Genomic DNA, 14,238 nt, shown 5'->3' with positions numbered 1-14,238 from the left:
AGAGATGGCTGTGTTACTTTAACAGTATGTGGCAAATTCTGTCGCATTGTGATTAAGAAGTTACCCTGTGAAAGATCATCAACCAAAGCTCCTGTAACATCTATTAGGACATCAATAGCAACATCTGTCGTTACTCCCACTGCAACATCTGCCAGGACCTCAATAGCAACATCTGTCCTTACTCCCACTGCAACATCTGCCAGGACTTCAATAGCAACATCTGTCCTTACTCCCACTGCAACATCTGCCAGGAGAACAATAGCAACATCTGTCCTTACTCCCACTGCAACATCTGCCAGGAGAACAATAGCAACATCTGTCCTTACTCCCACTGCAACATCTGCCAGGACTTCAATAGCAACATCTGTCCTTACTCCCACTGCAACATCTGCCAGGAGAACAATAGCAACATCTGTCCTTACTCCCACTGCAACATCTGCCAGGAGAACAATAGCAACATCTGTCCTTACTCCCACTGCAACATCTGCCAGGACCTCGAAAGCAACATCTGTCCTTACTCCCACTGCAATCTCTGCCAGGAGAACAACAAAAGCCACAACCTCAGCAGCACCACCGGCCAGCACAGGGACAGCAACAACATTCTTCTCCTCGGGGGGTCTTACTAAATCTAACTACATACATTTTTTTTCCGTAACTTCTCGCTGCCGTTGCCTTATAGGTGATCAATATATAAATCCGGGTGAGTTTGAAATCCTTTATTACTGTATATATGGGAATGTGCTATCCTCTGAACTGTGGATTAAGAATGAAAAATCAGCGTGTAGCGACGCCCTTCTACTGCAGTCTACCTGAGCTTTGGTGGACACACCCTTCTGCTGCCATCTACCTGAGCTTTGGTGCAGCCACACCCTTATAATGCAGTCTATCTGAGCTTTGGTGCAGCCACACCCTTCTACTGCAGGTTACCTGAGCTTTGGTGGAGACACAGCCTTCTACTGCAGTCTACCTGAGCTTTCGTGCAGCCACACCCTTCTATTGCAGTCTACCTGGGCTTTGGTGCAGCCATACCCTTCTGCATGAGTCTCTATGAGATTTCTGCCTCAGCTTTGATATAGAGTTAGCCGCCTGGTATATTAATTCAGTGCACGTAGAAATGAGAAATTGGCTCTTCATCTCCAGGTGCACAGGAAATCCAGAAATGATTCAGACAGAGGCAAATTGCAAATTAAAAATGTTGTCTTGCCCTGTCACAGGCAGTACAAAGGAATTATACTGCATGCAAAATTGACACTATGCTGTGATATATTGTAATGCAGTACATACTGTACTGTTCATGGCCCTGATTACATCTTTATATATCATGACTTCTACTTTCATCATGCACACTCTAATTGGAACTCTTTTTGTGGCAGGGGAAGTGATTTATACAAAGAGAGGCGATGACGGATGTCTTGTTGCAACTATATGTGGAAAATCATGCAACATTGTGATTCAAAAGTTACCGTGTGAAACAACAGCAGCTTCTGCAACATCGGTTAGAACTGCTACTGCCACCTATACCGGAACCGTCACTCTACCTGCAAGCTCGCCATCTGCCCGTATTACTTCTCCAAGATCTGGCCAGACGTGGTCCCCAACGGTAACATATGTCAGCAGATCAACTTCACAAGCAACATCTGGAGAGACCACAGGTCCTAGAACAGTATCCGTCAGCACTACATTTCCCACAAAACCCTGCTTTTGCTATGTTAATGGAACATATTTCTCCCCGGGTAAGTTTCAAACACTCAAGTCAGCCGTCATTTGTGGAGAGCCTCTAATGCCGTAGACACACACGAAGAAAATAAGTAATGTTTGTATAAGTATAAGTAGACATGGGGGGAATGTATACAAATTTGGCCTGCAAATATTATTATTTTTGTTGATATTTGCACCGTCAACAAATATTCATCTGCACAGTTTCTGTTTTGCGAGAGTGTCGCAATTGCTATGCATACCACCCCAAATACACATTTAAACAACATGTGGAGAGCATACATGCATTAAAAAAAGGAGCACACCTGAGATATCTGGGAAATATACTAATGTGTGGATATGCAAAGTATATTCAAATGAGTTAGATTAGTATATCCTTCAGGTATCTCAGGTGTGCTCCTTTTTGTGCACAGGTATCTCTCCATGTGTTGCTTAAGGGTGGTATATATAGTAATTGGAACTCTAATAAAATAGGACAAAATTTGCTAACAGTGACAACCAGTGGAATTGCATACATTCACACTCATTTTTAAAGGCTTTTTAAAGTTGGGCGAATCAACGTTTTTTTGCTCAATGAACGAATATTCGCCCTTGCGAATAAATGCCATATTCGCCGTGAATTCGAATGTTGGCAAATAATTTGCTCATCTCTACTCGACGTTTCGTAACTTCGGTGCTAGGAAGGCCTCTACAATATAGTACGAGAAATGTATTTGGTCTAAACCCTGATTTTGTCCTTCCCATCTCAAATACAGTATGTTGCTGGTTAAAATTCCATTCAATGTATCAGAAAGTGTACCTTTATAACTGCATGAGTATGAGATATGAGATGGTAAGTACAGATTTGTTATCTGCTGGTTTGCGTGCTTGTACGAGTACCAAGCTGATTTATTCTCTGCACTTCATACTCCTGCTTTAATTTCAATTGAAAAGTATACAAAGAACCCCGTAACTCAAAAATAATTGCTAAGGTTGAGTCTGTTGACAAATGCATTATACAGCCGTTGAATGTGATTTCTTTAAACATGTTCTAATTTTGACTCTTTGTGTGGCAGCGGATGTAATAGGGTCTGGAGTAGACAGAGATGGCTGTGTTACTTTAACAGTATGTGGCAAATTCTGTCGCATTGTGATTAAGAAGTTACCCTGTGAAAGATCATCAACCAAAGCTCCTGTAACATCTATTAGGACTCCAAGTACAACATCTGCCAGGACATCAATAGCAACATCTGTCCTTACTCCCACTGCAACATCTGCCAGGACCTCAATAGCAACATCTGTCCTTACTCCCACTGCAACATCTGCCAGGACTTCAATAGCAACATCTGTCCTTACTCCCACTGCAACATCTGCCAGGACTTCAATAGCAACATCTGTCCTTACTCCCACTGCAACATCTGCCAGGACCTCGAAAGCAACATCTGTCCTTACTCCCACTGCAACATCTGCCAGGACCTCGAAAGCAACATCTGTCCTTACTCCCACTGCAACATCTGCCAGGACTTCAATAGCAACATCTGTCCTTACTCCCTCTGCAACCTCTGCCAGGACCTCGAAAGCAACATCTGTCCTTACTCCCACTGCAACCTCTGCCAGGAGAACAACAAAAGCCACAACCTCAGCAGCACCACCGGCCAGCACAGGGACAGCAACAACATTCTTCTCCTCGGGGGGTCTTACTAAATCTAACTACATACATTTTTTTTCCGTAACTTCTCGCTGCCGTTGCCTTATAGGTGATCAATATATAAATCCGGGTGAGTTTGAAATCCTTTATTACTGTATATATGGGAATGTGCTATCCTCTGAACTGTGGATTAAGAAAGAAAAATCATGGTTCTTGAAGAAGTATTTGTAAACAATTTGGGCCCAGATTTACTAAGCTCTGTTAGCTTATTTAAGGTCATGTAACATAAGTTAACGCACATTAATGATGACGCAGTATTCACAAAAGCAAATACAGGAAGGTAATCAGGATTTACACCTGTAAAAACCGTGGCGTTGTTTATAAGAGCCGTCCATTGAAATGACATGGAAATGAACTCATTATAACCTTAAAAGATATTCATCCCATATTCAGGAAGCTCCGGTAAGCTTGCTGGCGTGTTATTTAACAGCAGCGCTACGGAAACCAATGGTTAAGGAGATAACGCACGCATTAGTCAAACCATACACGTTCACGATATCATACATTTCACTTTAACAGGGTTAACCATGCCTGCTACATTTGTAAGTCTTATGTAACCGAGGGAGAGAAAAAGAGAAGGGAGAGTGGGGAGAAGAGAGAGAGTGTGAAAGAGACAGGTTAGGATACAGAGGAGGGAAGGCAGGAAGGGGGCGAAGAGTGAGGTATCTATGATCACACATGATAACCGGGATAGGTTCTAAGTTGAATCATTTGAATACATTTTACATATTTAAATTAGCAGATTTCCAAGGTATCTCATCTCAAAAGCCCTATTTCAGTGTATGGATGGGCATAACGCGAAGACTTAAATAACTTAAATACTTAGACTTAAATAACATCACGTTTATTTGACGATAATGCAGCGTTATCCTGAAAGAGGATGATACTAACCCTGTGCCAATGAGCTCAATTAGGGCAGCTATTTTTGCATGTAACAAACTACCTTAGTGAAAGGCAAAAATGGTGTAAGGCACAATAACGACCAGTGCTATTTTAATTACTTGCCGTGATTTAAAGGCGCTTAGTAAATCTAGACCTTAGTGTATTATATCACATAGGCTAAGAGTCTACAATATGTTGTATCACAAACCCAATAACAGCGCCATATCAAAAGAAGCTTTAAAGGAAGGACTTCCAAATAGCCTTTCCGGTCTGTTATAAAACCTGGCACACATGTTCCTGATGCTCTCAGAAAGATAATGTATGCTGTGCCTCCTAAATCCAACTCAGGTTTACAGCATAAAATACCCCTTTGAAATCACCAACAAAGAGTCTTTGGATTTCTAATAAGAACATTAAGACCTTCTCTGATATTGATTGATGTATTAGCTTTTAAAATAAACATGAGTAAATAGATTGAATTTTGTATGTACAGTTAAATAGCCACTATAACTCAATCTGAAATTTGTGATGGGAAGAAATGGTTGACCTAATTTCTGTTGCATATGACACATATTGACTTGTTTCACACATGCTCTAATTGTGACTTTTTTTTGTGGCAGGTGGTAGCATATTTTTAGGACAGGACCGTAATGGCTGTTTTTATATGATATATTGTGATGAATCCTGTCACGCTTTTAAAAGGCTGTTACGCTGTAATAGATCATCAACCAAGGCTCCTGTAACATCTATTAGAACTTCAAGTGCAACATCTGCCAGGACCACAATAGCAACATCTGCCCTTACTCCCACTGAAACATCTGCCAGGACCACAATAGGAACATCTGCCCTTACTCCCACTGCAACATCTGCCAGGACCACAATAGCAACATCTGCTCTTACTCCCACTGAAACATCTGCCAGGACCACAATAGCAACATCTGCCCTTACTCCCACTGCAACATCTGCCAGGACCACAATAGCAACATCTGCTCTTACTCCCACTGCAACATCTGCCAGGATCACAATAGCAACATCTGTCCTTACTCCCACTGCAACATCTGCCAGGAGAACAATAGCAACATCTGTCCTTACTCCCACTGCAACATCTGCCAGGAGAACAATAGCAACATCTGTCCTTACTCCCACTGCAACATCTGCTAGGAGAACAATAGCAACATCTGTCCTTACTCCCACTGCAACATCTGCCAGGAGAACAATAGCAACATCTGTCCTTACTCCCACTGCAACATCTGCCAGGAGAACAATAGCAACATCTGTCCTTACTCCCACTGCAACATCTGCCAGGAGAACAATAGCAACATCTGTCCTTACTCCCACTGCAACATCTGCCAGGAGAACAATAGCAACATCTGTCCTTACTCCCACTGCAACATCTGCCAGGACCACAATAGCAACATCTGCCGTTACTCCCACTGCAACATCTGCCAGGACCACAATAGGAACATCTGCCCTTACTCCCACTGCAACATCTGCCAGGACCACAATAGGAACATCTGTCCTTACTCCCACTGCAACATCTGCGAGGACCACAATAGGAACATCTGTCCTTACTCCCACTGCAACATCTGCGAGGACCACAATAGCAACATCTGTCCTTACTCCCACTGCAACATCTGCCAGGAGAACAACAAAAGCCACAACATCTGGCAGCACCTCGGTATCAGTACCTGCCAGCACAGGGACATCAACAACATTGTTCTCCTCTGGAGGTCTTAGTATGACATCTACCCAGACTTCACAGCTCACAAGCTCAGCTCAATGCTTTTGCTTTTACAATGGACGTTATTTCAGACCTGGTGAGTGTTACAGTCTGGATTACTGTATATAAGGGAATGTATTATCCTCTGATTAGTGGTTGAAGAAACAAGGATGAAACAATTTGGGCCCAGATTCACTAAGCTCTTTTAGTCTATTTAACATAACGTTAACTTAAGTTGATTAATTATAACACAATATTCTCAAAAGCAAATACAGGATGTTAGCCTGAATGTACTCCTGTAAAAACCGTGGCGTTATTTATAATGGCCGTTCGTGCAAATGTTAAAATGTTATGCAAATTAACTTACAGATGAAATCTCTGGTTCGGTGTCCCCATCTTCAGGGCTCCTGTACGGGAACTCCCTCCCCCCGCATGCACTTAAAGCTTGCATGCGCTTCGCCTGTCTTTTTACAAGCAGTAGCAGGTGAACGCGCACTGTGCGTGGGGGGGGGGGGGGGCACACAAAGCGTAGCGTGGTCGGAACCGGAGCGGCTCGGGACCGGAGACTTCATCTTTATTACAACCTAAAAAGATATTCATTCCATATTCAGGAGCTCCAGTAAGCTTGCTAGCGTGTTATTTAACAGTAGGGCAGGAGGGGGGCAAATGTCATGAGAGGGTAGGCTATATATACAGTATATATATACACAGGTGTTCTGTGGTGCTGTAGCTCACCTGTTTGTTACAGGAGGTCTGAGTTGCTCCACGGATGTTGTGTAGGGAGCAGCAACAGGGCAGGCTTTTCTTCCGTCTCAAGGTGCAGCGGCTCCATCCCATGAGGATCCTGCTGAGAGCAGGATGGTCCCCACAGGCAATTCTCCTTCACAAAAACCGCAGATTATTGTTGGTACAACGGCATCTTTATTGTACAGACAGCATGGCATCGTCTCCATTCCCTGGAGCAGACCCCAGGAGCTTGAGTCCCTTATAATCTCCTTTACCCTCTTGTAGGGAAAGGGGTATCACACCATACCACACAGCTTAATCATAGCCCCTCCTTAATTTGGTGGAGTGTCAGCTTTTATACCTGGGGGGAGGGGCTTGTAACCCTGCCCCATAGCAGGGCAGGTCCAGGTACTGACAGACATCACACCATACTCATGTGACCCAGTCAGTACCCTTCCCAGGTATGACACTCCATCTATCGGTTTAGGCCTGCCCCTGGATATGTGGCAACATAGTACCCATCCAGGCTGCAACTGCAGGCTAGGCCCTGTGCAGGAGTTAAACCCCAACACTGCCTGTTCCTATCAAGACTTAGGCTGCGTCCATACAGGGGCAGACCGCGCGGACGCGTCCGCACGCTGAGCGATCGGACTGCCTAAAGTTAGTGATCGCATCTATACAGCGTGCGGGCGCGTGCACGCGGAAGCGGGAAGGGCGCGCGACGCGCGTGAAATCAGTCAAAACTGATTTCTCGGGCGGTCCCTCAGCCTCCGCGCGCCTCCGCACGGGCAAAGTGTCTAAGGATGCAGCCTTATAGTGTTGAGGCTAGTGGAAGACTATTGCAATGGGCACTCTGCTACATATATAGCTGTGCTCAAAGCTGTGAACATGCAGCAAGCTTAAGCCTATAGGGAACCATGTTTATGGTTTTGAAGTAAAAGGTGGCAATGTGTGCTGATTTACATGTCATTTCCCAGAATCCCTTGCTGCAGTGGAAGTGCTGTGTGCTGTGTGATAATGGTGAAAGGCGGGGTTGTAGACCTGTCTAAGACATGCAAATGAGCATACAGTAATATTTCCATTTTATATACACACACACACACACACACACACACACACACACACACACACACACACACACACACACACACACACACACACACACACACACACACATACTGAACATATATGCACATATTTTCCAGGTACTGTACTGATCTCAAAAGCCCTATTTCAGTGTCTGGATGGGAGTAATGCTAAGACATAAATCGCATCACATTATTTAAATAATTATCCCCGAAGACCAGGCCATTACAGACCAATAATGCCCTGGCTGGAAGAGTTGAAGGCCCTGTTCTGATGGGATTATTACTATTATAAGATAAAGTTGGGCATATTTTTTTTCTTTTACATTTTTCATAAAAAAGATAGACATTTTTGTAGTCATATTGATTTTGATCAGCATGATCGTCTACATTCTTATGCTTTTACTACACGTGTTTATTAAAATGAACTTGTGCATATACACAGCCCCCTCTATATACACACACTCTGCAGCCCTCCTCCACCCTTTACACCCACTGAAGACATACACACACTGCAGGCCTCCTCTACACCAACAAAACACACTGCAGACACACATACACACCAACAAAACAGACTGCTGCCCCCCTCTACACCCACAAAACACACACCGGCAGCCCCCCCCACCACCCACTACAGACCCCCTATAAACCCACACAATGCAGACAAACGCACACCAACAAAACACTCGGCAGCCCTCCTCCACCATCTACACTCACAAAACACACACTGCAGACACACAAACACACCAACAAAACAGACTCTGCTGCCCCCCTCTATACCAACAACACACACTGCAGACACACAAACACACCAACAAAACAGACTCTGCTGCCCCCCTCTACACCCACAAAACACACACCAGCAGCCTCTCCCCCATTACACCCACACACACATACTGCAGCCCCCTCTACACCCACAAACACACACTGCAGACACACACACACCAACAAAACAGACTCTGTTGCCCCCTCTAGACCCAAAAACCACACACAGCAGACAGATACAGACACACACCTTTCTCCTCACTCTCCTGTGCGGCGGTCTCTGCAGGCAGGGTTAGGGTGGCCAGATTTAAAAAATGAAAAACCAGGACACAACAAAATTATTAATACAACAAGTGACATACCTAAAAAATGGATCTTATAATGATATTTATCTAAATAGTGTCACCATTAATGCTGTATTATTCATTCTACCTCTTCCCAGTCTCTCTCTACCTTCTCCCCCATTCTCTCTCTACCTTCCCCCCTTCTCTCTATCCCTCCCCCCCATTTTCTCTCACCCTCCCCCCCATTTTCTCTCACCCCCCCCCATTTTCTCTCACCCCCCCCCATTCTCTTTCTCCCTTCCCTCCCCCATTCTCTCTCTCCCTTCCCTCCCCCATTCTCTCTCTCCCTTCCATCCCCATTCTCTCTCTCTCCCTTCCGTCCCCCATTCTCTCTCCCTTCCATCCCCATTCTCTCTCCCTTCCCTCCCCCATTCTCTCTCTCCCTTCCCTCCCCCATTCTCTCCCTTCCTTCCCCCATTCTCTCTCCCTTCCCTCCCCCATTCTCTCTCCCTTCCCTCCCCCATTCTCGCTCTCCCTTCCCTCCCCCATTCTCATTCCCCCTTCCATCCCCCATTCTCTCTCTCCCTTCCCCATTCTCCCTTCCCACCCCTCATTCTCCCTCTCCCTTCCCACACACTATTCTCTCTCTCCCTCCCCCCCCCACATTATCTCTCTCCCCCCCCCACATTCTCCCTTCCCACCCCCCATTCTCCCTCTCCCTTCCCACCCCCCATTCTCCCTCTCCTTTCCCACCCCCTATTCTCTCCTTTTCCTCCCCCTTCTCACCCACTCTCCCTTCCCCCATTCTCTCCCCATCCCCCCATTCTCTCCCCCATCCCCTCATTCTCTCTCTCTCTTCCTCTGCTCCTCCATCATCTCTCTCAATCCCCTCCTCTATTCTCTCTCCCCCCAATTCTCTCCCCCTCCCTCGTCCATTCTCTCTCCCCACCTTCCTCCATTCTCTCTAGCCCCCCATTTTCTCTCTGACCTGCACAGACACACAGCCACTGACTGGCTGACACACACACACACACACACACAAACACACACACACACACACAGCCACTGACTGACACACACAAACACACACACCCACACAGCCACTGACTGACACACACACACACACACACACACAGCCACTGACTGACACACACACACACACACAAAGACTGACTGACACACACACCAGGTCTTAGGAGCAGCCGTAGGGAGAGGAGGGTGTCCTAGTGTGTCCTACCTTTCACTGTACGTCATGGGGGGGAAGCAATCTTGGGCCCTGGCAGCAGACACCTCACGTCCGGCTCTCACTGTTGAGGCTCCGTTGTCACTAACCCCGCCCCCACCCTCTGCAGCTAACCCCGCCCATTTTGGCCATCAGAGAGGGGGGGGAGCAGCAGAGAGCAGAGAATGCAGGCAGAGAGGAGAGAAGGAACAGAGCAGAGGCCGGTCTGACTGCAGAGGGTCACTCTGCAGTCAGACCGGCCTCCGCTCTGTTCCTTCTCTCCTCTCTGCCTGCATTCTCTGCTCTCTGCTGCTCCCCCCCCCTCTCTGATAGCCAAAACCGGGACAGCTACAAAAACCCGGGACATTTTAAATAATGTCAGACAGTCGGGACAGACATTCAAAAACCGTGACTGTCCCGGCTAGACTGGGACATCTGGTCACCCTAGGAAGGGTGGTGGAGGAGTCAGTGCCTTGCTGGTGCCTCCTGTCCAATCACCTCTCCTGACTGAGAGTTGCTCTCACTCTGTGTGGTTGAGAACTGAAAGCTGATTGATTGATAACTTGACAGTGCCAAAAATTCCTGGCCATTACTGAATGGATAATACCTGGAATTTAAACCAATTAGAGGGATTTCAATAATGCCCAGAATCTACCAGCTTTATCCTATAATTGATGATAATGGAGCATTATCCTGATGAGGGAGATGCTAATCCTATGCTAATGAGCTAAATGTTTGCATGTAATTATCATAGTGAATAAGGCATTAACTCAGGCAAAATAACGACCTGTCCTGTTTTAATTACTTGCCCTGATTTAAGAGAGCTTAGTGAATCTACTGTAGGTCTAGTCCTAGATCAGGGGAGCGCAATCTTTTTTCCCTGCGCTCCCCTGCCGGCTGTTCCCCTCTTCCACGCCCCCTCCCCCCTCTTACCTCGACTCTGGCGTCATGACGTCACATTGCCATGGCAATGTGACGTCACATGACCTCACAGCATCATTTCACGCTGCATTGCCATGGTGACACGTCTCCGAAAGCTGCTGGAGCCAAGTTAAGTGCAGTTTACAGAGGACTTCGCCGCTTCCCCGGCACTTAATTTAAGTGCCTTCGGGAAGTGCGCGGGGCCTCTGAAACCCCGCGCCCCCCGCAGACAATCTCGCACCCCCCCAGTTTACGCACCGCTGTCCTAGATTCTACAATGTGTTGCATCACAAACCAAATACCAACTCAATATCTAAAGAAGCTTAATAGGGAGGACTTCCAAATAGCCTTTCCTTTCTGTTATAAAACCAGGCAAACGTGTTTCTGGTGCTCTCAGAAAGATATTGAATGTTGTGCTACCTAAATCCAACAGAGGCTAACAGCATCCTTTGAAATCACCAAGAAAAAACCTTCGGATTTCTAATAAGAACAGAACTATCTTAGTTGATATTGTTGGTGCATTAGCTTTTAAAATCAACAGGAGTACTGTAAATAGATTGAAATGTGTGTTTACAGGTAATCAGCCACTATAACTCAATTTGAAATTTGCTGATGCATTTGTCCAATCTTGACTTGTTTAACACATGCTCCAATTGTGTCTCTTTGTGGCAGGCGATGTCATATATTCAGGAGTAGATCAAGATGGCTGTGCTACTCTTACCATATGTAATAAGTCCTGCAAAATTGTGAGAGAGAAGTTACCATGTGAAAAGACGACGACAGCTGCTGTAACATCCATCAGCCCTACAACACAATCAGCAACACCTGCCAGTATCGCAGGCCCCACTACTGCACCGGCAGCCACATCTCACCTCTCCACCGCGCACATTTCCGTCATCACCACAAAAGGTTTGCTGGCACTTGGTGTTGATGGGTTTCTTACCTCCTCTTCTCACCACAGTATGCCATTCTGGGCTCATGTTTGAAACTCTGGGGCCTTTGTTCTAAGATTTTATCTATTATGTTTTTTTTCATGCAACAAAATGTCAGTGCTACAAAGTTATACCAGCCTTTCTAAAATGGCTGCCGTGCGTACAGTGTGACGGCTTGTTTTTTGTAATCATTTTTTCACGCGCCCATTGCGCCATGTAGAATACCGGATTGATACAATTAAAATGAAAACAGCATTATATGCCCGTGCGGGTATATTTCATTTGTAACTTGTATTAGTAAATATCAATTATTAGCGTAAATATTACTATAAGGCTGAGTCCCTGCTGGCACTGAGCGCGCTGAGTGGGCGGTGCTAGCCGTTGTTAGTTAAATAAATGTAATAGGGCAAGTCCCCGCTCACACACACGCTCACCCGCGCTCGGTGCTTAGATAAACAAAAAAATCTAACTTTCCAGCGCTCTCAATGCCCCCACCCCGTGCGCGCGTAAATGCAGGACACCTGGCGCTAATGCTTGAAGAGCTCTCCAAGCATGAGCGCACTCAGCACCAGCGGGGACTCAGCCTTATTCATAATAGCCATGCTGTGAAAGTACAGCTCAACCCCCTTATAACGCTGTACTTGGGGTCCACAGAATCACATCGCGTTATAAGCGGATTATGTTAGAAATAATGTACAATTGTATGCATTGTACAATAAAGTATTTAAGATACTAATAATCGTGTTGTAAAGTATTCATAAGTACGAAAATTGGGAGCCACCCTTACATCGCGTTATAAGCGGATCCGCGTTGTAACGGATCGCGTTATAACGGAGTTGAGCTGTATTACCTTTTGGTGAGCTATACAATAAAAACATCCTTGCTGTGTACAGTATTGGGGTTCATGCATCGCAACTTTATTCCTTTCCTTTTATGAACTGTCTTTTTAGGGTTCAAGGCAAGTTGAGCTTTTTTTTTGGCACAGATATATTCTTTTTTTATTACATATCATAACATCTGTACGCCTAGTGCAGTCCCGTTCTGTACACCCCGTCAGCCCCCAAAACATTATAATATTTGGTGCAGAAGAGATGTCAAGTGAGTACATACAGTAGGCACACACAAACACAATTTTAAATAAAATGTCTTTGCACCATAAAAGAAGGATAGAGCTCTTAGTACTGGGGTTCTCAACTCCAGTCCTCAAGACACCCCAACATGTCATGAGTTTAGGATATCCCTGCTTCAGCACAGGAGGCTCAATCAGTGGCTCAGTCTTCATACAATGATCCCTCTGTACTACTGAACATACAAAGCACTTCCATTTAATTAGTACATAGCAAAATTACATCTTATATAGTGTCAGGTGGGGAAGGGAGGGGAGGCACATAACACAGACCCCTCCTGTTCCAGGGACAAATACAAGTGTTATTGATCCCGCTGGCAAATTATGGTGGAATAGTTCTGTATGTGATATTCTGTGTTATCACTGAATTGAATCCTATGGACACTCTGTGATATTCTGCATTATAACACAGTATTCTGCATTATCAGTAGATAGAATAAAGCTGGCTACATCTACACAACTCCCTCTCTTCCCCAGGTAAAAAAAAAGCCATGTGGACTAAGCAGTGCTACTCCATAAGGCACCTTCCAGCACGTCTCATAAAAAGATGGCCCCCTGTATTCAAGTGAACGGGCGGTAAGGTGTCTTCTGGACTGGAGATGTTTTATGGAGTAAGGCTGTGCTTATAGTGCATTCACCCGCGCCGTGATGGTAATGCTGACGTCACGCTGCTGTCGTTGGAAAAATCAAATTGACTTGACTTCCAGCGACCGCGCCGTCGCCTCGCTTCTACTATAAGCGCATGCGACGGCGGCAATACATTTGTTTTGCCGCAAAGTCGCGTCGCCGGCACTATAAGCGCGGCCTAGCACTGCTTAGTGAACAAGGTCTTTTTTGGTCCATTTACTTGAATAGGGCCTTGAGTCGTCTAGTAGAATTTCTTAGTTAATATGTCCCAAAAAGACATCAGAAACTTCCCGTACAACCACTACTGCATATATAGACAACAGAGATTTGAAACATTGCCGTGACAACATAAACACCATGGGCAAACGCATTCCATCTCTTTTGTTTTTTCGTATTGATTTCAGCTCTGCGGAGCCCCTACTTCCTGAGATAACTACCTCCGTAGGGGGCGCCGGTAGCAGCTCTGGCTGGGCTAGTTGGGGTTATCGGAACGGGGGCTTAAATTTCCTGAATCACACAGGCCAATAGGAAGACGTGACATCATC

General features: G+C 45.5%; 1 protein-coding gene across 1 annotated transcript in view; it reads left to right on the top strand.

Annotated features, from left to right (window-relative positions):
• The first annotated feature begins 5,528 nt into the window (after positions 1 to 5,528).
• LOC142463848 (uncharacterized) overlaps positions 5,529 to 14,238 on the top strand; it is a 62,898-nt gene continuing 54,188 nt past the window's right edge. The window contains exons 1-2 of the mRNA XM_075566660.1: positions 5,529 to 6,102; positions 11,681 to 11,917. Coding sequence (XP_075422775.1) covers positions 6,024 to 6,102; positions 11,681 to 11,917 — 316 coding nt within the window. The 5' untranslated portion in view covers positions 5,529 to 6,023. The remainder of the gene's footprint in view (positions 6,103 to 11,680; positions 11,918 to 14,238) is intronic.

The sequence above is a fragment of the Ascaphus truei genome, chromosome 12, assembly GCF_040206685.1.
Source record: "Ascaphus truei isolate aAscTru1 chromosome 12, aAscTru1.hap1, whole genome shotgun sequence".
NCBI classification, from domain to species: domain Eukaryota; kingdom Metazoa; phylum Chordata; class Amphibia; order Anura; family Ascaphidae; genus Ascaphus; species Ascaphus truei.
This window is presented reverse-complemented; position numbering and strand designations above follow the sequence as displayed.